This window comes from Alligator sinensis, unplaced genomic scaffold (assembly GCF_000455745.1).
Source record: "Alligator sinensis unplaced genomic scaffold, ASM45574v1 scaffold542_1, whole genome shotgun sequence".
NCBI classification, from domain to species: Eukaryota; Metazoa; Chordata; order Crocodylia; family Alligatoridae; genus Alligator; species Alligator sinensis.
In genome coordinates this window covers 212,450-240,365 of record NW_005841963.1, presented here as the reverse complement: position 1 = coordinate 240,365, position 27,916 = coordinate 212,450, and the positions used below count along the sequence as shown (strand labels likewise).

General features: G+C 40.6%; 1 protein-coding gene across 6 annotated transcripts in view; it reads left to right on the top strand.

Annotated features, from left to right (window-relative positions):
- ADGRG6 (adhesion G protein-coupled receptor G6) overlaps positions 1–27,916 on the top strand; it is a 171,860-nt gene that overhangs the window by 567 nt on the left and 143,377 nt on the right. For 5 of the 6 annotated variants that reach the window (XM_025200309.1, XM_025200311.1, XM_025200310.1 and 2 more), the window contains exon 2: positions 6,516–6,616. In XM_025200309.1, the coding sequence (XP_025056094.1) occupies positions 6,517–6,616 (100 nt within the window). In that variant the 5' untranslated portion in view covers position 6,516. Of the gene's footprint in view, positions 1–91; positions 448–6,515; positions 6,617–27,916 lie in introns of those variants that run through there. The other variant, XM_025200308.1, reaches the window with a different exon arrangement.

Sequence of the window (27,916 nt, the reverse complement as noted above, 5' to 3'; positions counted from 1 at the left end):
ACAGAGATAGAGACAGAGAGAGGGTGAGAGAGACACAAAGAGATAGAGGAAGACAGAGGGTGAGACAGAGTGAGACAGAGAGAAAGATTGAGTGAGAGGCAGGCAGAGAGACAGATTGAGACATACAAAGAGACATAGTGAGACAGAGAGAAAGAGAGAGAGAGACAGAGAGAGTGAGAGACTTAAAGAGAGAGAGTGAGCAGGTCCAGCTTTCCACTATCTTTGATCATCTGGCAGGGCCAGGGATTTGCCCTTTGGTATTGTAACCAACTCATTCATGGGCACGTTTCCAAGTGGGCTTTTCCTTTGCTGACACGTTCATACTAAAAATCCACTGGAACTGGAGCTGCTGCAGCACATTTGCACATGGTGATACAGAGCCTAGGATTGGAAGCGAAGGAAAGCACCAAGAGAAGGGGAAAAAATAGATTTCTTTTACACCTCAAGGTAAAGTAATATGGCCTAAGGAACAAATGCTGGGCTACTATACAGTGCTACAGGGGTTGTTGTGTCCAGCATGCCACACACAGAAAAAAAGGATTTTAAAGAGAAAACCAAGGTGAAGCATTTTCAATTAAAATGCACTTGGTCAGAACCTGTACTCAGGCAATATGAAGGCATTTTCAAATTGGATCTTTGGCTGGCTCTGCTTTAAGAGGGATGTTATACGGAGAGGCATCCTACAAAGCAAGGGGTCAAGTGGCAGTGTCTAATTAGCAATTCAAGAAGTTAGCAGTGTAGGATTGCTTAAAAAGTACCATTTTGTTAGTGTACCTTAAAATAGTCGTCTTGCACTTGTTGCCTTATAATGCTGGAGTAATTAAGGATGAAAAACTTTTATTTCGTAATTTACATGAGATCTAATATGAAATTGATGTTATCTCCTGTTTAAAAATTAAACCGTCAGCAAACCCCCCCCCCCCCCTTAATAGTTACAGACATGCCAATGATCAAAGAATATCATGGCAATATGCCTAGGGCAAAATCCACTCGAGGGAACTGTGCCAAGGTTTTAAACAAGGAGTATGCAAAGAGATCTCGCATGTTTTACTGGTCATTCATACCTAAACCATAGGTTACTGGATTATTTAGGAGTAATATGTATTTTCCCACTGAGTTTTGTGCTTCCAAAAATATGCCAATGTTGCTTTAGCTGGGTGTTGTACGTACAGTGAGGGATTTGGTAGTTAGATTTAGCACGACTAGCACTAAATTGGTCTTGAACCATGGTTAAGTCACCATTCCATTTATGGTTTAGATAAATTACATGACTATTTTGCTCTTTCAGACTGAATTGTGAATAAGACCATTGTCTCCTGCATCATAGGAAATGGAACTAGCTATGGGCTGGAGAGAATTTGTAGCTAGAGGGTTTAAGTGACCATACTGCAGAGTGCCTAATATTAATGCCTTACTGCCATTTCACACAAAATTTGTTAATGTTCTTATTAACTTTTCCAAGGCATCATTTGTTATTTCACAAAGCATTTACATCTGCCAGGGGATGCAGTTGTTAATAGACTTGTTAAGAATATATGTAATATGTAACTTAACGAAGTTACACCCAACTATAATGGGAGTACATCTACAAGAAGATTACTGTTAGTCAAACCCACCAGATAACACACTGTTTCAGCTCTAGGTTTGTTGAAATCCCACATTGATTTGCTTGGGGTTGAATTCATGTGATTAGATGAAGGCAGAATTGTGTTCACTGTTCAGAAGTTTTTTTCAGTTTACAAGGCAGACCCCACTGAGCTCATGTTCACAACTGCAGTGTTATAGACTGAACTGGTCTGCAACTCCTCCTCATATGGGTATTTTTAGGTTTTTTGCAATTTTTATATTTACTTAGTTCCTTGGGAGTTTTGCTACGGTGCTATTCTAACAATGATGAATATTAAATGACAAAATACAGTGCTTTTTGTTCTTTAAACTATGGATATAAATTTAGAAGGGGTATTCTCAGCATGCAAGACCACTTGCAACCATTCGTATGACCCCTTTCATAAGCTATAAAAAATGTATGACGTAAGATGTGTCTTAATTTGCATATTGAGTTATTCATTCAGATGCAATCACTGTTGCGCACACAGTTTCTTGGGCCATCTTGGGCAATTCTGGATTTTAATAAATATGAATAATAAGTAAAATAAACATTTCAATACATGCATTGATATTATGTTAACATTCAAATTTAGCAGTTACTTAGAACTTTTAATCTTTAAAGCTCTTTATAAACATTTATGGGCCTATAATTTGCCTTCAATTCTTACTGCATTTCACAACTGCTTTGTAATTAGGCAAGTCAGAAGAAATAGCTGAAATAAGTAGTTCCTTCTATGCTGAAGTCAGCTGTGGTGTAATGTCCCTAAAGACTTGTTCTTCAAACAATGATGTAGCTACATCTTGGAAGATCTGTCAGCAGTCAAGTTTCATTGAATCAAATTCCAGTTTTGGCAGGTCATCATATAAGGTCACCAATACATGCAAACAAGGCATCTTCTTACTCATTGTGTTTAGCAGTCTGCCAGATTTCATGCTTGGTAACATGGATTGTTAACTGTCTCCCACAGGAAACAGTTCTGATTCATGTGTTTGTATCAATGAATGGAGGTATTAAGGTGGCAAACTCCAGGAACGTAGTTCTTGCAGTCCACTTCTTTGGTCAGTCTTTTATTTTGTTTCAATGAGCTCTTCTTTCTTTCACCTGATACGAGGAATTGTTTAGGAATTTGCAGTATACAAGGTTTATATTCTCTATTGCCCTTAAACAATAGGGAATGTAAGTGAGAAGATAAGTATGTTAATTTTTCTTTCAAGGAAGAGAAACATGCATTTATATTTCAAGGATATAATTGTCTGACCATTTCTTTGGGAAGAAAGGTTCTATGTTAATTCCATTTTGTCTTGCTCTTGGTTCAGATTATGCATTTCAGCCAAATTTCTGTTGTTACTTACCTGGGTTCTTGGCATCTTTCTTTATATAAAGTTTTAACATGGCTGAGGATTAGCAGTCGAATTATAAATTAGCACAGTTGGGCTCCAGGTTGTAGTCATTAGTACAACAACCACAACAACAATAAAAAAATAAGTTTTAGAGTGTAGTTTGGTCAGTTTCAAAGGAAGGAGAATCACATGTGCCTTTTAGAAGTAGGGGTGTAGAGTGTAGCCGTCTTGATCTAAGGACATAGGCAGACAAGGTTCTTTGGGTAAATCCGTTATCTTTTGGTCTAAGATATCAGATTTACCCAGAGAACCTTGTCTGCCTTTTTAGAAGTAGGTAATCTTTAGAAGAAATGGAATCTTGCATTTAGCGCATAATTAAACACTAGAATTTTATGGTTTTTACGGTGTGGCATTGTACCAATGACATTCTATATGTTGCAGTTTCTCCATCTGTAAAATTGGAATAAAATGTAATTTAGTCCATGAAATCTTCAAGAGTATTAATGGTTGTAATGGCACATTGCAGATGTGGGATGCAGGCAATTACAGATTTATTTTCAGTTGAGCAAAATTGGACTGATTGATCAACAGCTTGATAACTCTTTAAAAAGTTTATTATCAAATACAGCCCAAGAACTCAGCAACTCCCATGGTATGAATGGGAATCTGGACATCAGGTTAACGCTAATTTTACCTAATGAATGGCTGCTGTTAAAAAATCAATATCTAATTTATCTATAATAGCAATATCTTTCTGGATTTGGAATAGGATATATCATGGTACTATTGCTTATAGTATAGACTGATAAAGGTTGAGTTTTAAGTTGTGCCACTATGTGTATGTGTTTCTATTGCTTCAGGAGGACAGCTTTTCACCCAAGACAACTTTGAAGGTATTTGCAGATTTAAGAAAATTATTTATTGAATACTTACAGCTCCTAAAGTCTCAGCCTTCTGCTTCCTGAGATGTTGACAGGGATTTACTGAGTTGAAAGACAATAACACTGTTGTTTGATAATCTAGTTATTTTGCTGTGTCTGGCTTCCTCAAAGAGATTCTTGTATTTCAGAGCCCTGAATATGCTGCTCTTGTCTTTAACACTTGCTGTCTTTAAAGAACTAGATTAGTGATTCACAATCAGAGTGACATGGCACCCTGAGGTGCCTTGAAATCCTTTCAAGGGTGCCGCAGGGTACCAGGCAATGCTAGCCCTGTTATTTGTGCAAACGTGATTCACCGGATGAAACCAGAGATTTCAAACAAGAATCCACCCTGTTAAAAACATTTTGACTTCTTGTGGTGCTTCTGAGTTTGCAGTAGAATTTTTTTACATAGTCAAAGAATGAGAGAAAACTAAGAGCCAGCATTTTCCAAGGTGTGTCTTGAATCTAAAGAGGTTGAGAGCCACTGAACTAGACCTTTTTGTAGTCTGATACTTATGTTGAGAATATTTCTTAGAAAAGTCTTCCCAGTCACAACAGCTGATCTGCATGAAATGCCATTTACTTGGGTTTGTGATATCTGGTCCAGGGGCTTGGTTTAAAGAACTATTACTTTCTAAATTTTAGTATTAGTTGTGGGTTTTACACAGTATTTTGTTTTGCTGCATTCTTTTAGGCTTGAGTGGGCACATCTACGTGTTCATTAATGCACTTTTGCTAATGCACATTAAATTTCATACCTCTGGGCACCTATATACTAGCATGGAGGCTGCTTCAATGTACTGGAATTCCAGCGCGTTGGAACAGACTCATTTAATCGAGCCTGTTGGATCGTGGCAGTTACTGTGCTCCAGCATCCTCCTGCGTCCTGTGTATCAGAGTCCCTGTGGTTAAAAATGGCGGTGGGGGTGCTTGAACTAAAGCTTTTCAAATGAACATTAGTTCAAGTGCCCCCACCACCGTTTATAAGTGTGGGCATGCTGATGCACAAGATGTGGTGGTGCTTTAAAGCGACTCTCAGAGCTGTTCTAATTAAAGCGCTGCCCCCTCACAGAGCATGTGTAAAAGTGCCTTCCATTGTGAGGAACGAGAAAAAGGTGCATTAGCCTATTTTAATGTGCATTAGTGAAAGCGTACAGTTTTTTGTGACACTTTAATGTGCATTAAAGTAGGCTAATGTGCATTAAAACACATTTATAGATGTGCCCACTGTGTTTAAATGTAGTACTTTAGGAAGCAGAAGGATCTAGTAGTATGTAAAGTTTCAAATTTATCCCCATCTTTCTCTAGGAGTTTCATTGGAATAGTATAGAGTGAACAAATTTCTCAGCTTAAACAAGTGACGTTTTTATGACGTGTGGATGAACTGTTTTATTGTTTACTTTCACTTATTTTCCTTGTATTTGCATCCTAAGAAATGGCACTGAAGGTTGACTCTGCTTGACTCTGCTATTCCTTTCTGTTTCTCTGTTGCATGAAGATAATCTCTATTTGAGTTTTAAAATTTGTTATGAAAGCAAATCAGGTTCCTACTCTGATAGACATTTCTGTGTAATGACATTTTTTCATGACTCTTAGTTCCTTGTTCTTGCAGTTCTATCTTCCTTTTGTTTCCAATGCAAGTAGACAATTTGTCACTGGACACAGGCTAATGCCAGAGAATAGGATAGGAAAGAATTGGTCAATATAATGTTTGAGCTGTATTTCACTATTTGTTCTTTGCTGTTGGTTGTTAATAAGTTGTTGCACAAACACAGAAAGCAATGTAGTAGGTCACTGTTCATTTTAGTTCCATGATTATGAATCATAGTTAAAGTTGTATGTTACTTTTCAACCCTATTTTTTTTCTCTATTTTCTTCCACTATACTTAAAGCTAGAAATAGTTTAGATTAACCTGATAATTATCATAAACATTTTGAAAGCAAAGGAGATTTTATCTGCAAAATGTGAATAAAGATGGCCAAAGTATTGATTAATTTTTTTATTCTATTAAATAGCAAGAATCTAGTTGACTTTAGTTATAGAAGGATTGGGCTCCTGATTTTGATGCACAGAAAAAGTTACTTTTCAAGTAGAGCTGTCAGTTGCCATTCAATTAGTATACTAAGGATGCAATAAATGTACCAAGGATGCAGCTATTTATACATTAGCATAAATACATGGGGGAAAAAAACAGCTAAAGGAAGATAAGTAATCAAATAATACACCCATTCACAGCATCTATAACACATGTACTCATGGCAAAATATCACACTGAAGAATCCAAAAAGAACCTTAACTCTGTCCCGTGTTCCTGCCCAGGATCTTACAGCCACAGTCCTGACCACATACCTTTTAAACTCAACACTGTAGCCCACATTTAAAATAAGGGCTACAAAATCTCATCAACCGCCCCAGCCATGCCCCATGGAGTCAATCACGGTCGGACTTGTAGCCTGTCTGCCTCTCCTGGGGCAGACACCCCCAACTCGTTGTCTTAAACTCCACATAAAGAACAGTGATATTTCTCTTTAAAAGCAAGACTAGGCAATTCCATATTTTTCAGCTACTCATTTACTAATAGAAATATCTTAATGTTTTGGCTGTTTAAAATTTCCCTAAATTATTGCCTTCTTTATTCACAGGATGTCCCATGTGAATGAGATGTGGTGTTATCATTGGAAATGGAAGCTTCAGAACTTTCTGTACTTGTTTACTATATACATTATATGGATGCAGCAGTCAGGTAAGGTAGCAAATTGCCCTCTCTTTCAAATAAAATATGTACATTCCCAATGAGTAAGGGATATACTTATGTATGACTATATTACATTCACTTTAATATTTAGATTACAGTGTTCCACTGTAATTATTAGCTGAATTTTTTTACATTATGTTTTGCATTACTGTTGTTTCCCCTTAACTGCTTTTGAAATAGCATTTCAGTCATTTCTTCTACCTATTGCAAACATTATTTCTGAGTTATTTGCTTGTCTCATTTCTTTTTGCTTTCTAAGTGCTTGTATGTCTTCTGAATATATTTTTTCATTTAATTTTATGATCTCTATGGAAATAACATTAATGCTTTTAATATTTTACAATCAGTTTTCCAAGCCTCTGTGTGTGTGTGTGTGTGTGCGCTTATGTATACACATGTGCACAAAATGTTTAATAACTTTCACATCATGAAAATATATTATTAAAACTGAAAATTAAACGAAATATTATTAAGAATGTTAAACAGTTAACAGTAGGGGTGCACCGATAGAGATTTTGGGGGCCGATACTGATAGCTGATTTTTTAAGGAGGCATATTGGCCGATAGTGATCTGATTTCTGATACGCAGCCCTGCAGCTTTAAGAGCTGTGTCCAGCTGGTAAGTCTATTGTGATGGAAGGGGAGGGAGGAGGGAAGGGGTGTGAGGGGCAGATCAAGGTCCCTGCAGTGAGGGAAGAGTGGGGCTGGGGCAGGTGCTGCCCAGCTGGGGTGGAGCGGGGCACGGGACAGAGCTGTGGCTTGGCTGCGCGGTGGGGGGGGGGGCTGACTCCTGCTGATGTGTGCACCCTGAGATGGCATGGGATGGCATGCCTTCAGATCTGTGTGGGGTAGGCTGCAGCTGCATAAGGGGGCTGCATTGGGCTCTTCCCGGTGAGGACTGGGCCAGGCTGTGCTTGGGGCAGGTGGCAGCAGTGCTGGGAGAAGAGCTACAGGCCCACCGGGAAGAGTCCGGTGCAGCCCCAGTCTCAACCCACAGTGGCACCCTACCCCGCCCACACCCCACACAGATCTGGAGGCACACCCCGCCCCCATGCCATCCTGGGGCACATGCAGTGATGGGAGCTTCCCCTCTTGTGACCCCTGGACAATCTGTGCCTCCATCCCGTGCCCCACTCCAGCTAGGCAGCACCTGCCCTAGTTCCAGCCCCACTCCCTCCCTCATCACAGGGACCTTGATCTTCCCCCCATGCCCCTTCCCTCTCCCTTCCCCTTCCACCACAACAGACTTACCATCTGCATGCAGCTCTCCCAGGCTGCCAGGCTGTGCTCCTTGCTACCTATGTGCTGCACTGTGGCTGTGCACAAGCACGGACATTTATCAGCCAAATTATCAGCACGTGCACCTCCTGAGCGTGGCAGTGCACCCCCTACAAAAAGGCGCCACCAATAGGGCGCCTGCAGGCAGTCGCCACTTACCACCCTGCTGCTGACACTGCCAACAGCATCTGTAGGCAGTCACCGATCCCTGCTGGCCACTGATGACACTGCCAGTGGTGCCTGTGGGTGGTCACTGACCCCTGGTCAGCGCTTGCCACCCGCGCTGGGGGCACAGGTTGTCGTTCATGATCGGCCACATCAGGCCGATTTCCAATACAATCAATTTTCTTTATATCGGTACTGATCTGATATCGGACTGATATATTGGTGCACCTCTAGTTAACAGAATGTTAAATGTTATGCGGGCAATTTAAATGATAAAAAAATCTTCAGAAATCCATTTGTGTGTAGAATTATCTGATACTGTCTAGGGAATGTAATTAAAAACTTAGCATTTTTTGGTGTGTATTAACACTTGAGCGTAGAATGTTGTAGTATGTTGAGATTGTTTTCTGTAAGAAAATGATCTAGAGATTTGATTTACTAAATTGTCTTTTCCTATCCACTAGAGTACAAAGTATTTTAGGAGTTCCAGCTGCCTTGCTGGAAAAATCTCTGGAGTTTACCTTACAGTTCTTGAGAATAAGAAAATGTTGAAGTAGATGGTAGTGTCTAGGTAATTTTATATCAAATGAACCATTTTCCTTGTTACTGACTTCTCATTGGAAAGAGCAAACAAAATCTTCAGAATAGGGGTGGAGTATATAGACAGATATTCTGTTTTCTTAATGAAAAATAGAATCTACATTTTGAGCCAGTGTCTCAGCTGTGGTTGACTAATGCTGAGATCTTTGCATCATCCTCAACCATCCTCAGTCACTGGTTCTTCATATAAAATATGTCAACTGAGGCTGTTTTAATCTGCACACTGCTAGAGGTCCTTATGGTGGCTATTCTAGGATGTGGTGACACAAGATGTCCCTGCTGGTTGAAGGGAGCTACAACAAAGCCAAAACAGTGGTTCTGCGTAACTTCAAATTTCATTCTTTGCAAGTTGCTGTATGTTAGTAACCAGCTACTAACAGTAGGGATGCTCTGTGCATGTAGACTGGCAAAAGTAGCCAAAATTTACCAGATAATATTAGGTGTTTAATAAAAGACATGATCTGATACTTGTTGAATCTATAACACTAGGAGAGTTTAGGAGGTTTTAGAATTGTCTGGGCCTGATTCTTCACAGCCTTGAGCAAAAATAGGTCTAGTGATGAGTTACCACATAGGCAGGTAGATGGAATAGACAACTATGTTTGCTGAGCTGTGAATACATCACAAGTAGACTTTGTTGTTAACACTCCATTGAAATGAAAATGAGATATTTATACTTCGAGTGCTGCATTGTTTCAGCATATCTATCTGTAAACCCTTGGGTTTTCATTTTGTAAGATGGCCTGGCAACCCACACTCATGTGTCTTTTTCATGAACATTAAAACATAAATTATGAACTACAGCTGCAAAACATACTGCCTTTGTACTTTTTAAAAGAGCAAGGCAGACTAAGCAGGAAACACAAGTTCTTCTAGTGTGGTAAATGTTATCTTTGTGTCACATTTTTCTTAGAAAGGAAGTCAAAGAGTTTGGAGTCTTAGGGCATCCATAATTTTGTTGGCAGCTTAAATATTACTAAAGATACAATATAAATATGATAAAATCTGACATTCAGGCAGCTTCACTAGTGTGTTATAACCTCAGAAAGCTAGTGGGGTTTTTTGAACTTTGCCTAGCAGAGGTTATAGGGATGAGAAAGTTGAAAACCATTAGATGCACTTATAAAATATCTATAGGACCATTCATCAAGACAAAAAATAATGATTTATCCTCTGACATGGAGAAGTTGCAAGCATAATTTTACAGTGGGAGTTTAACCAACATAAAGAGTACAGCATCAGGCCTGCTTTCTTAAGAACATCTCAAGGGAGGAATTACACGTCAGCAAACCTAGGAGAGCAACAGAATTGTCTCCAAGTAGAGTGTTTATTCAGAATTTTCTGTGATGTGTCAACTGCCATTTAAGGTGAACAGCTTCCTTTGGTGAATTAGCCAGTTAAATATAAAAAGACAGAAAGGCAAGTAAAATAATCTAGCAGTTCTCAAATATTTTAGACTCAAGATGCCCCTTGTTCGACTTAAGGCACCCCTTCAGAAAATGCTAGCTCTTTTCAGTTGTTTTTTGACTAGAGCAAACTAATAGAGCAATTTTTTCTGTTGCAAGGAACTCAGAAAGACCACCACAAGTCAGAATGTTTTTAACACTATGAACTTCTATTTGAAATCTCTGAGTTTATCTTGTGAATCATGGTTGCGCATATAGTGTTAACAGTGTTATCAATATCATTAATGCAGCACCCCATGACATCCTTGAAGGGATCTCAAGGCACCCCAGAGTGCTGTGATACTCAGGTTGAGAATCACAGACTTAATGTATTACCCACATGTAGGCCTGGTCAAAAGCTTATAGAAGGCAGTGGAAAGACTCCCATTGATTTCAGAGTTCTTTGATCTAGGCCCTTTAAGAATATGAGCCAGATTCTCAGCTGGTATAAACTGTCTTAGTTCTACTACTTTGTAACTATGACAGTTTACATTAGTGGGGAATGCGACTATGACCCATCTCACAGTGTGACAAATTTTGCACTAGTAAACCTACATGCATTTGGGCAACTGTACTGACTGATTGTCTTAATTAAGGGCATTTTTGGTGAAGAGTTGTTATTATAATCTCATATCATTTTAAGCAAGTAGGTTGCTATAGTAAAGTTAAAACAGTTAGATTATTTTGCCTCAGATAATTAATTATCTTTATTATCAGTAAGCTTTCAACCTAAATCCAGTTATACCCTTTCTCAGTGTTTCTACTTGCAGATGAATGGGAAGATGTATTTTTTTTAAATATTGGTTTGTGTCCTGATTTTAGTAGCTTTGTGGATTGTTTAGGTGCCCTTTGGGCCTTAGACATACTTGCATTTGGAGCCATTTCAAAAGCACAGCAGCTGTCACATTTAATTGCTACCTGTGAAGAAGCCCTGGACTATACAAATGTAGTAAAATCACTCCAACTTTAATTCTGGGTGAAACATCATTAAAGTATATTTGTATCATTCTCAATTTATATACCCATAACAATTAGAGTGTAACAGCTGCTGACCTTTTGAAATGGCTTCAAAAGTATGTGTGCCCATAACCTGTGATGTATCTTCTTAATTTGCATTATATATTTTTTTCAGTATCACATCAAAACAATCAGAACATTATCTTAAAATTTTTACCCTGGTAAATATTCATGACCTTGAATATGGTTTAAGATTAATTTTACACAGTATGTGGAAAAGCACTTCCAACATTAAACCAAAGATAAATGTCCACAGAAGTCAATTAGTGTTACAATTGTTTTATACTATATCCACTACTACTGATGTCAGGAAAACTGCTGAGCATGAAGCTGAAATCGCAGCCATTCTGTTGTATGGCCTGTACTGAATCCAACTGGTGTCACCAGCCGTCCTTCTGTTGACTTCATCTGGCATTTTGAGTAATCCCCAGTGCTTTTTGAAGCAAGATGTCATATGGTATTACAAGTAGTTGTCAGTATTCCAAATAGTGGAATCCTGCCTTGAAGGTTACTTTTTTCTCTTCAAAATGAATATTTAAAAAGATTTATGTTACTGCTTTTTTATTCCTCAAGGGAAGAAAAGAGGAGCAGGGGAAATCTAGAAGGTCTTTCTTTCCCATTACATGAATGCAGAATGTGGCAAGGGAAGAGTCGGGAAATGGGTCTACAGGAGCTAGGAGACAGGTCAGGGAAATAGAGGAGCCACCAACGTGTAAACTGGCCGAGTGCTCAGCTCAGTTAAGGAAACTAGGAGCCAGATCTGTCATGTTTGGGATATCAGGATGAGTACAGAGACAGGTTGGATTTGGATGCCCCCTTATTCATGGATGTGAGCAGGTCAAGGAGTGAATGTCCTCCAATGTCTAAGAGCCAAGTGGGAGTCATTTGGAGGTGAGAGAACAAGGCAGGAGGCAAGCAGGACTGCGTGTACTAACAGGGAGAAGCAGTCTCATGCCACTACTGTGAAAACTGATTCAGTTTTATCTACAGCATGCTTTTCGTGCTTACACAACTCAGGAAGCGTGTATTTGCCACTGCCTGGCCCAAACAAGGGCCAAAGATCCTATCACCAATTGAGAGGTGAAATAACTGCAAGCAGATTTTCTTATCTTTCTTCTGCCTGCAGTGTGTATGCTAGGGATTGAAGTGCCAAGGCATTATTCAAATCACTCAGTGTAATCCTAGGTATAAGGCTGAAAGGCAGGAAACATTTTTATAACATTATTACTGATACTTTGTGAAATTCTCTCATGGCATCACTGGGGTGGGGATGGGTGTGTAAGCATTGTTATGGATATTATGTGTATCTGAAAATGGCCTGCATGCTCATGAGTCACACACATTTCTGAGTACTTCAAAAAGTTGTGAAACCTAAGAAGTTTTAAAGAAGTGTCTGTTTTCCTCCTGACTAAAGAAAGGGTATCTAGTCTTTCAACTCCTTTACCTACCGTATGTGTGTGTGTGTGTGTGTGCGCGTGCATGCGTGCGTGCGAAGGAAATTGAGAGATAAGAACAAAAGAAACTGAATTCTAATCTAATAATCCTAAAACGCTTTCATTCTCTCCTTTTCCCCATCAGTTTCCTTTACATTAATTTAATGTAATCAAAAGCAATTTCAAAATAAAGAGTGAATGCTGTATTTGTTTAACACCCAGATTTCTGCTGGTTTGTCAAGCCCAGAGAACTTTTATAATAATCATTGTTTTAAAGGAAAGATCCAAGTTGCCTCTTTTGCAGCTTGGATCATTTGAAACCAATCTTTTGGATTTTTTGGAACCAAGGGTTCTAGTTTTTTGTATGCCAAGTTGCCTCTTTTGCATGTTTCTGACTTCACAACTAGCTACATCCCTAATCTGACTTCACAACTAGCTTCACAATATGGAAGGAAACAACTGCTGGATTGAGTTGTGCAGGAACCTGCCAGTCATTACTTCTCTTTATTTTTTTCAACTCGAAATTTTTTGACTGTGCTGATTATTATCTGCCTTGAAGTGTTTTGAGTCATTAACCATTAACAATATTATCATAAAAGCTGGTGTCCCTTCCCCTTCCCCTCACCCATGTTTGATGTGCAGCTGTCACCAGATAGTAGGATGTAGTTAAACACCACTGAAAATTATGAATTGACTAGAAATTGACAGCACCTGGTCTGCGGTGCCTTCTAATTCTTTTGTTTCTTGGTACTTGCAGAAATAAGGCTTTTCTGTAAATAAACCAAGAGATGAAAGCATCAGTCAGGAAGGATAGTAATATTTTTGAAGCACCTGCTGAAAATTGTACTCTTGAATAAAGGTCATCTATTTATTCTATGAAATACGGTTCAAGGAACCTTCATGTGTGTGTGTATAAGGGAGAGAGAGAGACAAAGATAAAAGTTGTTTGTTCCCTTGTTCCTTCTGATACATAGTCAAACACTGTCCCTGACCTGAAAATTTTCTAAACTACACAGTGAGACAAACACTGGGCAGGGAGACAGATAAAGTAACTTGTCCAGGGTTACACAATATATCGGTGGCAGAGCCAATAATAGAACCTAAATCTCCTGGTTCAGTGGCCTACTACCGCCTATAAAATAATTTGCCCAATTTAAATGAATAGTAATAAAAGAGAATGTAATAATTATCAGGGTATCTCCCTACTGTGCACAGCTGCTGCTAAACTACTTCCTCCTACAGGTGCAAGAAATTGTGGGAAATTCTTGAACCAGTGTGTGCTCAATAAAGATAGACTGACTTGTGATAAGATCTTTTCAATGAGATTATTGCTGGAAAATAAATTGGAAGTTGTGAAAGATGTGCATATAGTTTACACAGACTCCATTAAAGCTTATGCTAGTATTAGAAAAATGTCACTTTTGTCAATCATGGTGCAGTTTGGAATTCCCCCCAAAATGGTGAACCTTACTACGATGTGCATGGCAAGATCTGCCTAGTAAAAGAGGAAATGGAAATTGCACAAAAGAATACAGAACTCATAGAGTCAAAAATCCAAGAGGTTGATCTTACTATCAATGTCAGCAATACTAAGTATACGATCCCATCCAGATATAAATCTCAAGGTCATAGGAAGATAAGGATAGGGAATGAGAGCTTGGAAAAGTTAGAAAAAATTAAATATTTAGGAATAATAAATATGTCCAGCGGAAGACAAAGAAAATGATTAGGGATCTGGGGCACATGACTTATGAGGAGAGGCTGAGGAAACTGGATTTATTTAGTCTGGAGAAGAGAAAACTAAAGGGAGATTTAATAGCAGCCTTCAACTACCTGAAGGGTGGTTCCAAAGGGGATAGAGCTAGATTGTTCTCAATGGTGGCAGATGACAGAATGAGAACCAATGGTCTCAAGTTGCAGCAAGAAAAATTTACGTCAGATATTAGGAAGAACTTTCTCCCTAGGAGAGTAGTAAAGCACTGGAACAGGTTACCCAGAGAGGTTGTGAAATCTCCATCCTTGGAGGTTTTTAAGACCTGGCTAGACAAGCCTTGGCTGGAATCAGATAGTTGGGGATTGTCCTGTTTTGAGCAGGGGGTTGAACTAGATGACCTCCTGAGGTCCCTTCCAGACCTAATTTTCTATTATTCTGTAGTTCTAATAATCACTGAGGACAATCAGATAACCAAAGAAGTCAGGTCAAGGATTTACAATGATAAAATATGTCTGAGCCTGAATTTTAAAAAATGGCATCAAGGAAATTTCAAGAAACCTTTAAATCCAACTTTATAGTAAAATTATTCAACCTGGATTTTTATACAGATGTAGATCCTGGACACTAACAAAAGCAACTGGAAAAAGACTGCAAGTGTTTGAAAACAAAATGCTATGGAAAATATTTGGTAAAATACAAGAAAATGGAGTATGGAGGAGAAGACATAATCGAGAGCTTGTGGACCTTCACAAAAGACCTGAGCTAGGGACAGACATTACACATAAACCAGTTTAAGTGATCAGAAACTGGTTTAAACCTGTAACAGAACAGATGTTCAGTGCACATAAACCAGTTTGAAAATGGCTGAAACCGGTTTGAGATAAACCTGGTTGAATGTAGTATCAGACTTAACTGATTTGGCTCAACTGTTTTACACAATGTCTCTCCCAGACACCTTGCTGGTTTAAGATAAACCAGAGTCCCCCAGCATCCCAGCATGCTCTTGGGCTGGTCAGGGCTCTCTGCTCCACAGCAGGGTTGGCCCCTCCCCTCTGCATTTTCCCTGCTTGTCTGTGCTAAGCAGGGATTATTCCCCATCACCCCTCTGCTTTACGCAGACACCTCGGCATTAGCTAGCAGACCACACGCTGGCTACAGTCCGTGCTGTGGGAGAGACAAAGGCAGACAGGCTTTTTTTGGAGCTAATCAACAGGTAGCTTAATGTCCTTCCTTGGAAACACTGTTTGAGAAGAGCAATTTGCTCCCTTCCCTCCCTCTCACCACAGTCTGCTAAGCAAAAATTCCCCCCTCCCCTCCGCTTTGCTGAGAGGTGTCTGTGTATTAGCCAGCAGACCACATGCTGGGTCTGTGCCGAATCAACAGATAGCTGGTAATGTCTCTCTGTTTTCTTAATGGGGAAATACACACTGAGATAAGAGTAATAAACACCGTTATCAGCTCCCCCTTCCCCCTCACCCCCGGCTTGCTTGCCTCTCAGCTTGCTGCAGACAGTATACCAAAGCAGGGAGGGAAAGTGAAAAGCTCCTATCATCAACAGATGCATAGACTGCACCCCTTCCCCCACAACCTTGGTTCAGAGTGCTAGCCCAGGGCTGCAGGCTGGCAACACTCCTGCCCCTTGAGTAGTGAGTGAAGAAAAGCCTGGGACTGCAGGCAGGGTAGAGGTTCATACCCCTCCCTAATCAGAGCTCTGCTGAGGCCTGGCCACGCTCCCCTCAGTTTAGCTCTGTGGAAGGGCAGGGAGGGCTGCTGTAGCCCCCCCCTGGGTTCCAACCAGAGCCACTGAAGGCATGTGCCTGAGTTTCCTCAGTCCAGAGGGATTGTCTGTATGGTTGGAAAGTGGTTCAGCCTAGCTAGGTTAGACTAACCTGCAAAGGTTGAATCAATTCAGTCTCAGGCTTTCTGAATGTCTGTCCCTAGCCCTGATGTCTTCAACAAGATAAGAGCATAGGGAATGAAATGGGCAGAGCATATCATAAGAACTGATGAGAAAAGGCATGCAAGGCTGGTTTTGGAAACTGAGGTGAAGTGTATTAGACCCTGAGGTGGACAAAAGCATAAAAATTGATTTGGAAGAGATAGGTGAAGATGTGATGTGGTGGAAGGTGATCATGCAAGATAGGTGGAGATGGAAGGCTGTAGTTAAAACTGTTACAAGCCCTTGGGGCCTCTGAGACGAAGGGGAGAGAAAGAAGGCAGTTCACAGTTTCTCACAAGTTCTCAAATTCTTCAACAGCTCTCCTTTTAGATAGAACTTTGTCACAAACCAGAAATTTTAGATAAGGGTAGGATCTCTAGTAACTCTACTAAATTAATGTTAGTGCAAATTTCTTAAAGCTGTGTAAATAATTGATTGACAATTAAAATGGCTGATGTTGTGTGACTGTGGCCACTTTAATAAGTCAGTATTTATCAATGATTATCAGGCCTCAGGCCTCCAGGCACTTTTTCTCTTGCATATCATTACTCACATGAGCATCTCCATAGGATTCTGAATCTGGTTATTAAATGGGATAGCTGAAGTGAGTAAAGTTACACAGTTGCATGTTCACTGGATAAAGACCTCAGATATCACTGTCTGGTAACAGCGTGTCTTAGGATTTACTCAGAATCACCACACAGAGGTAGCTGAGATAGTATATATTTGCCTCTATATAAGCTATACAGAAAATAGATTAAAGCAAGAGATTAAAGGAGAGTAAAGGATTTTTGTTAGTGCTCATTAAGAAACAAGCAACAGAAAAATATGTCTAATTATGCTTTTAGACAAGATTCTTTGGGTAGATGTATATCTTTTATTGGACCAACTAAATAGTTGGGGAAATTGTTTTTTGCAAGCTTTTGGGCACAAACACCCTCCTTCAGGCACAGGGAGAGTTTCCTGGTGTTTTGTGTTCTGCTGGGTAGAATAGAAGCCAATATGCAAAATGCACTATGAAGATGCAAATGTGTGGCAGTGAGGGTCAGAGGGAATGGGAGACAATAGGTGTAAGACAGGTGGGAGTGGGGAGCAGAAAGGGGGAATGTTGACCTGGTGATAAAATGTAGCTGGTAAAATGCAGACAGGTTAACTGGGGTTATCAGATGGTAGGCAGGCAGGTGTGTGGAAGAGCACAGGTTGTGCCTGCCACTCTAAGGGCTTGAGCAGGCTGCAGACTCAATCAGGTGGTCACAGGTAGTCAGGAAGCTACTGATTGGTGTAGGGCTAGGCAGCCAGGGTATAAGACCAGACTCAAGGAGCAGGGCTACCAGTTGCAACTGGGGAGCCAAAGGGTGAACATCTCCCAGCTGAAGTACTGCTGTTCCCAGAACACCTAGAGGTCAAGGGTAAGAACTGTGGGGATGGAAAAGGTTCCTGGTCCTGGGGCATGACCTGAAACTATACCCTGCTGGGCTCAGATGTTGTGGTAGAGCTGCCTGTGGCAAGGCAGTCTCCAGGAAATGCCACTCCTGTGCCTTCCTAGTGAAAGGTGAGGATGGAGTGCCTTATAGCCTCAGTCCCCACAGCCTGGTGGGTTACCCCGGGGAGTGAACATGCTAGGGGTCCAGGCATGTCATTAGAAACCTGAAGCCCAAGGGGCATAAGGCCTAGGAGCCCAGTGAGGGGGCGAAGTAGTGGCCCAATGAGGGGCAGAGAGCAAGTGAGCCCAGTGAGGGCAGAACAGTGGGCCAAGGAGGGGTGCATAGTAACTATGTGGCCCACAAGCTCAGAGAGCGGAGACAGTGTTTGGAGGGGCCCAAGAAGGCAGACCCATATGGGAGAGAGGACTAGCTGCTTGAAAACCTAGCCAGAGAACTTCGACTGGCCCGTGCTGGGGCCAGGACCATGGTGGCCAAAGGGCAAGGATGCCCACCGCGAGGGATGGCCAGAAGCTAGAGGCCCGGAGTCCTGACTGGCCTACAGGTGAGGCCAGGGCCTGTGAGGCCACAGGTCCTGGAGGGATGCTGAGAGACAAAGGGGTCTAGGGAGTTTTGCAGCCCAGGATGATGGTGGAGGTTAGGCCACCTGAATAGGAGGGATCCAGGTTGGGGTCTGAATGTCAGATAGGAATATAGTGGGATGCAGTGTGGAGCTGGAAACATATAGCAATGCCATCTGTGAGGCATGGGACATGGTGTAGGCATGGTACGGAGTCATGTAATACGCCCTTGGCATTACATGGGCAGCCTCCTGCCTAGGAACAACTATTTAACTTTTCAGTTACATCAGAGGCGTAGCAGGCGAGTTAGGTGGGTGGACTACCCTGGACATGTGGGTGGCCCAATGTTTGGACCAGCCTCAAGACAGCCCCCTGTCACATGTGCCATAAATCCAATGTCTACATTTAGTCCATGATTTTTTTTTTATTTTCAGATTTAAAAAAATAACCAAATCACCTGAAAAAATAAATATTCATGCTTACTGTTTCTTGTTTTGCTATTCTATCAGTTTTTCCTCTGCTCCTCAGATCTGAAATAAAAGTAAAATTTGGTTAGGTGGAGACTACAAATTTTCCATGTAGTAAACAAAAAGAATCTGAGGAATACAAAGACAGCTTACGAGGGAAAAACACACTATGATATGGGAAACCATAGCCCAAAACTTACCCTTACCGTCTGTGAATGATCCACTGCTCGTTGCAGCCTAGTACATATGTAAAGGATTTAATAAGAAAGGGTGGCTAAATGGCTTTGGTCCACTAAGGGCAGGCAGAGCTGGTGGATTCTTGCACGCAGGCTCCGAGTCTCCAAAGGAAACAAAATCAGCCAAGGGAAACAGCTAACTGCTAAGCAATGACAACACAGAAACTTTATGATGAATGATTACACTTGTTCAAAATCTCAGAGGTTTGTTAGGCATCTATAATGAGATCCCAGAGTAATGTTTTAGTCATCTATCTTCTTCACACAACCCATTCTCCCTGTCTATCAGAACATTTTGTCTTGACTGACCCACACACTGCAACCTAAGAGATGAGTTTGGAGTTTACTATGGTCTCTTCCTCCTTTTACCTCGTGTACTTCATTATGAGAAGAATCCTTGTATATCTTATGGACACCTTATGACATACTCCAGTTTGTTGTTGGTATTTGGTGAAAGCTAGAAATTGAGACCCATATCCATAAAAGGAATCAAATGTCTAAAATGGGAAAGGAGCAGAATTGACATACCTGAGTCCCAATATTGGGAGCTGCAAAACCCCTGCTTGTTTCTTTATTTCTTTAAAAAGTCATTACACAAAAATACCCCTGGAAGTTGTGACTGGATCCTAGATCTTCCCTGTCTCCGAGGAGTACCCTCGTCACTGGTAAATGAGTCATGCTTCCTCTTGCTTGCAGTCTCTTGCTTCAGGAATCTTGAACCTCTTGGTACACAGTGGCTCAGTTTGAACAGGAAAGGTGGAGTGTGCCTCATCCTTAAGCCTAGCCTCTATCCTGTTGGATGGGATACTCTTGTTGGAGTTGTAGGCTTGATCCCCCTTAGACTGAGAAAGACTTTGAACCTGATGGTTCACTTCTTGTATGGGTGTTCAGTCTACTGGACTATTATATAAAAGGGGACATAGCCCCCAACACACCTCCAGTGGTCATTATTTAAGAAAAGATTGAGTTAGTTCTCAATTCCCAAAAAATACAGTTTAGGTACCCAAAGATATAATTTAGGTACCTATATTCCCAAAAAATACACTTGAGGTACAGATGAGTGTTTTCAGCTTTGGAGAGAGGAGGGATTTTGCATGTTTCCTTTCTTCAGCATTTTTTGAGTAGATTAGGTGACCCCAATGAATCAAACCCTCTCCTACAAAAAAAAGAAGAAAAAAATCTCCATTCACACATGTCTGACAACTCTAGAACTAGACAGTATCAGTTCTAGTAAAGGAAATAACCAGACCTAATTTGCTCCTTCTTCTACTATCATTCTTGTTTTTTATTTTAAGGTTTTGTCCCACTGCCTATTGTATGTGGGACTTGGCAATTTGAGCAGTATGTTCATTGCTATTTTCAGTTGGTTGTTTGGGAACAAGTTTGCTTTACTTGTTGCTAACTGTTCCTAGGCTGCCCCCATTAATTCCTATGCATAAATTTCCCTTTAGGTAATTTTTATACATCTCCCCATAGCTCCTCAATTACATGTTGGTTTGTTCAGTGCAAACTGTAGTGCATAATTTAATCTTTACAAGTAAGTTTGGGCAGTAGAGATCCGCATAGTGCTAACTTAATTTGTCTAAATTCCAAAGCTACTGCTGTGGCATTTTGCAGTTAAAAATGTAAACTGCTGAATCCTCAGTGGCTGCTGAGGTTAATGTTTTATAAATCAATTTGATATTCTTTAAAAAAACTACTTAGTTTGCTTGTGTATCTCTATACCAGATATTTAAAGTTTTGCCTAAATTTGAGGTCCATTCCTGAAAATACTTTCTTCTGGCCGTGAAGATATAGTGCAGTTGCCTTCAGTAGTAGTAGTGAATAAGTGCTGCACCCAATGCAGGATGGGACCCTTATACAGTTAGCAGAACAGAACTATAGAAAGATCTTAACATAACTTGCCTAATTATCCAAGCTTTAGCTTTTTTCCCCCTGATGAATGGGTGTTAAATGGAATAGTGCTGCTCCCCATCTTGAACAGACTTTGTTTTGTTCAGATACATGCTCTGGCTACTCACTATTCTCCTAATTCATGGTGCAGAGACGAACCCATACTATCAAGCTGAGGTCATCTTTTATCAGAACTCAGTTATTAGGTGGAGAAAAAGACCTCATGGCTCGTTATCACTGAGGCATTTGTGGCAAGTGACAGTTATCTACAATTCCTTTTTTTTAGAGGGTGAAGGAGGAGGTGGGGAAGATTTACAGGAAATGGTTATATCTGCATTAAATATGAAATCCTTTCAATATTTCTTTCCTTCAGCATTTACTTTTTCTAATTCATCAGCATGCTGTTTCATACTGTCCTTGTTACAGACATTGACACCAGGCAAGGAATCATACAATAATCTCATTACACAAATACCACGATAACTAACATTAATCCAAATCACACTGTCAGCCAGTTTTATGAACTAAAGTCTAAAGAGCCAACAGTTCCCATGTTGGGTGAACAATTGGACCCAAAAGATTCATTTGACTGTTTCTGTGTTTTTTAACTTTGTAGGATACTTTAGGAAATCATCCCTTTAATACAGATTTAAAAATAACATTGAAATAATTGTCATCAGCAATGAAATCAGAATGGGTTCCAAAGATATATGAGAAGTTGTGGGTTTTCATTTTGTGTATGCATCTGATGGGAATACTTGGAGGAAATAGAATTACCAGGGTGACAACTTTTTCTAAAGGGTTTGAAATTAATGGAACTAAATGATCTAGTTTTGCAAATAATGTTTCCTGTATTCTAAAATCTAGATTTTTGTATTTCTTTGAGCTTTCAAAGTTTGTCCACTTAGAGGACATATCTGTTCACCTTATTTTGGATCACATGCTCTGGTTTAAGCTTTGTCTCATGGACAGATCTCAATTGTTGTCTGTCACATTAGTAATTAATTACCTGGTTGTGTAATATTTTGTGGTTCTGACCCTGGCCTATATTACATATGTAGCACAGCTCAAAGGAGCAAAGGAAAGTAAACATGGCTTGAAACTATCTTTTCAACAACTGAATCCTGGGGGTGTCAGGCTTATACTATAGCAACCTCAACAGCATTGCTCTGATTCAGGAGCATCAGATATCTGGCCCACACAGCCTTATCACCTGGCCCACAGTACTGCCTGTGAGTCCCAGTCTGACCCTTTGTGCTACACTGCACGTGCCCTGCCTGTGGTTCCAGGTGTTGCATATGGCATGAAGAGCTAGCCTGGTGTGCTCTGCACACAGTGCACAGGACTGAAGCTAGTCCGTGTGCTGCATGCACTGTACAGAACCATTCCAGGGTACACACAGCATGTGGCAGAAGCGGGTCATCTGTGGGCCCAGTTTAGCCCACAGACTGGTCCTGTGCCCTTCATCTAGCTCAGGAGCCAGATTTTTTGATACCCCAGCTTTCATTTAAGCCCATCTGTCTGTGGCCTCCAGCATCTATTTCAGTAGTCACAGATGATGGGGTCGTTAGTACAGTCTTCCCTGGACACACACAATTCTCCCTGCATGGACCATTGATGACACAGAGGGGATTGCACTACACATCCACCTTTTGCTTAAAGTGGTAAATCCCTTGCAAAGCAGCCATAGCATAAAAGTAGACCAAAGAGTTATAGATAAAGGGGGGCGTGTTTATAATTATAACCCATAAAAGCAAATTCCATTCTATTATATTCACTCACTTTTGGATTCTGGGAGTTCTCATCTAGAATTGAAAAACAGCAAAGGATAAAAATAGCAGTAGCAAATGCTGTTTTGTTTAGCACTGTGCTCATCTCACTGATAGCATTTCATAAAGATTATTACCAGAAGAGGACAGTGAGGTGGAAGTAAGTGTGCCTACATGTAAATTGATATGTATGCCACATACACACAAACACTGAACAAGAAAATAATTGTTTCATATGAGGATAATGTCAAGTGAGCACATCCCAGACTTATTTGCCAATGGCCTGGGACAGAGAGAGATATAGTTAGCAATGTTAAAGTCAGGTAGAAAGCACGGTAGAGTAGGTTACTTAAAAATATTACATGCTTCTCCCCTTCCCACATGTTGACTACATAAGATACATAAGATACATATTCTTTCTTGAGGCAGCCCTACTGGTTTTGCCTCCTTCTTTTACTCTCTCTCTGAAATATTTGAAATTGTTACCTACCATCTACAAAATGTCAAAATATTAAATAATTGCTTGGTAACTGGGTTAAAGTAACTATTATCTGGGCTCCAGATGCTAAGAAAAGACTTCTTATTCTGTTATGCTAGATGTATAAATCTTAGATTAACACGTCACAACAATGGAATATATCATGATGGAAATGTAGCAGAGGAGAGTCTCTCCAGTAAAATAACTTCCATTGCTATTGTTTTCAAAACATTTATCTGTCCTCACAATCATTTAATATTCTTCCTGTATAGTAAAGACTCTGAATATTAATTAGGAAATATTTTATGTTAATGTTCAAAAGTTGACATCTTCCCTTTCGTAATTAGGTATGGAAGAGGTTGAAAAATATAAAATTTAATTTGTTTTCAGCGAGAGCCAGATAACATTTAAAATATTCCCAAATCAAGTTAATTTAGGCACATCCTAGGAGGGCTAACAGAGGACATAGAAGAGAGGATTTTATAACAGAGCAAACAGGTGAGTTAATAGGAAGATGATAATAGCAAAATTGTTTTTCGTTGTGTAGTATGCTTGGAAACTCCGTTCTGATGGGCTTGTTTCTCGCATTTCACCTGGTTTGCACAGAACTTGTGGCAGGGTGTCAAACTCAGTCCAGGCTCTGGGCCAGATTTGGACAGTGGGGCTCCTCCAGGGCCAAATCCACAGCAGGTATGATGTGGGGTCCTGTTGTCATGGGATGAAGTGGCAATGGTGGGAGGTCAAGGTGCAGGACCTGCTGGTGGCAGACCAGACCCCACAGGCCATATCTTTGACATCTTTAATATGTAAGAAGCAGCATGATAAGTTCTTATCAATATATACATTCAGAAGGATCTATTAAGCATTTAGTTATTATATGACAGAAATGTCCTATACCTTGGTTTCTTCTCTAACTTGCATTTTTTGAAACTATTAAAAATCTGGTATCCAATGACAGTTACATGCCTTGCTGATAATTTAGGATCAGATCTCGTTATTCCACCTAACTTTACCAGTTTTGTTGAATTCATCAGACTTCTTGTGCGTGTTTATAAGTTTAGGTCCATTTTTTTTTTTCAAATGGACAACCAAAATATTTACTTGTGGTTCAGAATTAAGATGATGATGATGATGATAATAGAAGGCAAATTTAATATCTTGACCCTGCAAGGTGCTGAACACACTAGCTTCATGGAGAGTTTAGGTGTTGAATAGTTCTCAGGATTAGGCTATGAATGAAACAATAAACCCCATAGAAACCATTTGGGAATTTCTGAAGCACTTAGCATTGCCCTTCCTCTGTTTGTGCTGAAGTCGATGGAAGTTTTACCTTTGACTTCAGTAAAAGCAGAGTTAGACCAAAGTTGAGTGCTTTTGAAAATCCCTCCCTAAAGATGCCATTAGAAAGCATGTCTAGTTTACATCTTAGCCAAACAATGTTACTATGTCAGAGGAAACCAAAGCTTTCTTCTACCCCTTTGAATGGTTTAGCTTGTATGGTACTACAGTATTGCTATTCACTGTTCCAAATGGAAAAGGCTTAGAGAATGAGAAAGGAATTGCTGTGTATACTTGGCAGTGATTATATGTTGTAACTTGTGGTTTTTGTATAGATCCTACTGTGATCTCACCCGGTAATGTCTGAAATGGAAGGAGTTTTTATATTCTGCTTTTCACCAGTATAATCATCATGTCATGGTGCATACAGAGTAACATGACCCCTGGCCAAATACCCAGATGCACAAGCCCAATTGGTGGAGGAATTGATATTAAATAGATTTCATTCACCTTCAGTCAGACCTAATGTGGGCTGCCCTATAAAACTCTGGCACACTATTGCTCTGATTTTCAGTGGTGCTGAGCCCCTGGAGCTCAGATTTGGAGCTGGTAGAGCTCCCAAAGACTTCAGTGGGAGCTGCAGGTAATCTGCATCTCTGAAAACTGGGCCATAACTGTTTTCATAGGCATATAATAACATACTTATCTAATTATATCTGGTGCTATGCTTATTATGTGTGTTCCACTTCCAATCATCCTCCTTTGAATGAGCTTTAAAGCACCTTTTTGAACTCTGTTCAGTAATTGGCAGGGCCAGTAAAGTAGTCAGTTAAATCTGAGCATCCATCCGTGTTTCTACCTAGTCATCCATTTATAATCTGGTTGTTTTAATCCTAACAGAGAAAAGCTTTCTTCTTCCCCAAAAGCTTTCTTCTTCCTCACAGACAGATTAGTTTTGTTCACACTGGGATGAAAAATCTGTTATGGTTTTATGACAATCTTACTATAATGTATGGGCTCAGAGGACTGTGTGGTGTGAGCCAGATTGTAATTACCGATATATCGTGTTGCAAAACATCTTATCTTAAATAATCAGCTACTGTTTTTGTTCACTTAAGATACCTAAAGTCCTACACAAACATCTTGCATCAATAGTGACCAAAACATACGACCAAAGAAAATACAAATCTTATCTTTTAGGAATATTTACTTTTACTCATTAGATTTGTTTAGTGTCCCATTCATGAATTCAGGATAAGGAATAGTATAAAATATTACTAAAGTAGGAAAGAAACTTGCCACAGTTTAAAAGCAAAAGGAGTTTGAAATCTGTATCAAGCCAACACAGTTTGTAGATTTTTGTTCATAGTTTTCCTTGATTCAATATTTTAATCTGGTCTCTATAAGGCAAAGGAAACATAACTTACTTTCTAACAGTTGATGGAAATTTAACTAAAATGCACATTAAAGGAGGTTATTCTTTTGTGAAGCTAAAAGTTTGCCCCATATTTTTATTTCTTTATTTAATGCATTTTTCTGATTAAATACACTTATTATATTTAAGTGATACTCTTAATAAATCTTAGTGGTATCTTTTAGAAGTTATACCTTGTAAGTGTGTGTGTAGGCACACAATGAAAAATATTTGTATTTTAATAGTACTATGTAATATGCTTTTCCGTGACCAGCATGGTCCATATTTGAAAGTACCAGACAAAGACTGTACCAGGCTGTGAATAGAGAGACTGTGCTATTGCTTTGCAAATACAAATCTGTCAGCAATCAAGAGAAAGCACAAAAGAACAGTTTTGTATAGAACAAATGCATGTAGGGCCATGTCACATGTTACACTTACGACATGCAGGCTGAACTTAAAATGCAAGCGTCTACGTGGTCAAGCAGTAAAATGCATTCTAAGTGCAATCATATAATAGCAAAATTATGTGGGACTGTTCACAGGAGGAGTATCTCCAGATTGCATTAGGAAACACAAATTCCGCTCTCATGGAACTGCTTCATGGAGATAATGTGAGTTCAAGACCCTGGTGCAAGGGCTAGGACCAACATCAGCTGACTGTCGGTCCCCATCAGTGCACTGTAGTAGGGTCTTGAACCACTTTGATGTGGTGCAAACATGGTTTATAGGAGCTGCAAGCAGAGTGGGACTTAGGGATGGGCAGTGTGTGCGATCACCCAGGGCACTGTGGTCCAGGGGGGCACCACATACACACATCCACCACACACATGTGTGTGAGCAGCCCACACTCACAGCACTGCTCTTCCATGACTCCAGGCAGGAGGTGTGGTGCCCAGCCCAGGCCAGCCCAGCCCATCCCTCCTGCCTCCAGGTGCTGCTTAGGAGGAGCCAAGCTGGGCATTTTGGGTGACAAGACCATGGTGCTCTGCCTCCCTGCTGGACTACATCCTGTGCCCCTGTCTCCAGCACCGCTGACTTAGTGGGGAGGCGGGTTGGGTGGGGGGGATAGCAGGGGAAATGCTAGGGGAGGGGTTGTCCCAAAATACAAGTTCGCCCAGGGCACCATTTTCCCTAAGGGTGGCTCTGGCTGCCAGCATGATGAACTGGGGTCTTGAATTGGTCTCAGTGCACACTGGGGCCAGCACCAAGAAACCTGGGTTGATTCAAGACTCTAGTGCAGTTTCAGGGCTGGGGCGACCATCAGCAAGCTGGAAATCTTAGTAAACATTAGTATAACTGCTCATAACATGTTCTAACTTTTAATATAGTAATGCTTATTGCAGTCTAAATAAAACATGTTCCAAGTGCCCCATGTGACAAGTCCCATAATTAAATAAGCTTCCATATGAATATTTGTTCTTGGGCTGGGTATATGTACACAGATTCGCGATTCAGCAGGGCTAGGATTTTACCCTATATGCTTATAGAATGTCTAGTACAGTAATGTCCTGATCTGGCTGGCTCCTTGGAGTTATCATAATATTTCATAGATTTCATAGACATCAGGGCTGGAAGGGACCTCGGAAGATCATCGAGTCCAGCCCCCCGCCCAAAGGGCAGGAAGTCAGCTGGGGTCATAGGGTCCCAGCAAGATAAGCATCCAGTTTCATCTTGAAGGTGTTCAATGAAGGCGCTTGAACCACCTCCGGTGGCAGGCTGTTCCAGACCTTGGGGGCTCGGACAGTAAAGAAGTTCTTCCTTATGTCCAGCCTGAAACAATCTTGAAGTAGTTTGTGACCATTCGACCTCGTCATCCCTTGGGGCGCTCTGGTGAACAAACGTTCCCCCAGATGCTGGTGGTCACCCTTGATAAACTTGTAGGTGGCCATCAGATCACCCCTGAGCCTGCGCTTTTTCAGGCTAAAGAGCCCCAGGGCTCTCAGCCTGTCATCGTAGGGTCTGCTTCCCTGACCTCTGATCATGCGCGTGGCTCTTCTCTGGACTCTCTCAAGCTTCTCCACATCCTTTTTGAATTGTGGAGCCCAAAACTGGACACAGTACTCCAGCTGCGGCCTCACTAAGGCCGAGTACAGGGGGAGAATGACGTCCCGGGATTTGCTTGAGAAGCATCTATGGATGCAAGCCAGCATTTTGGTC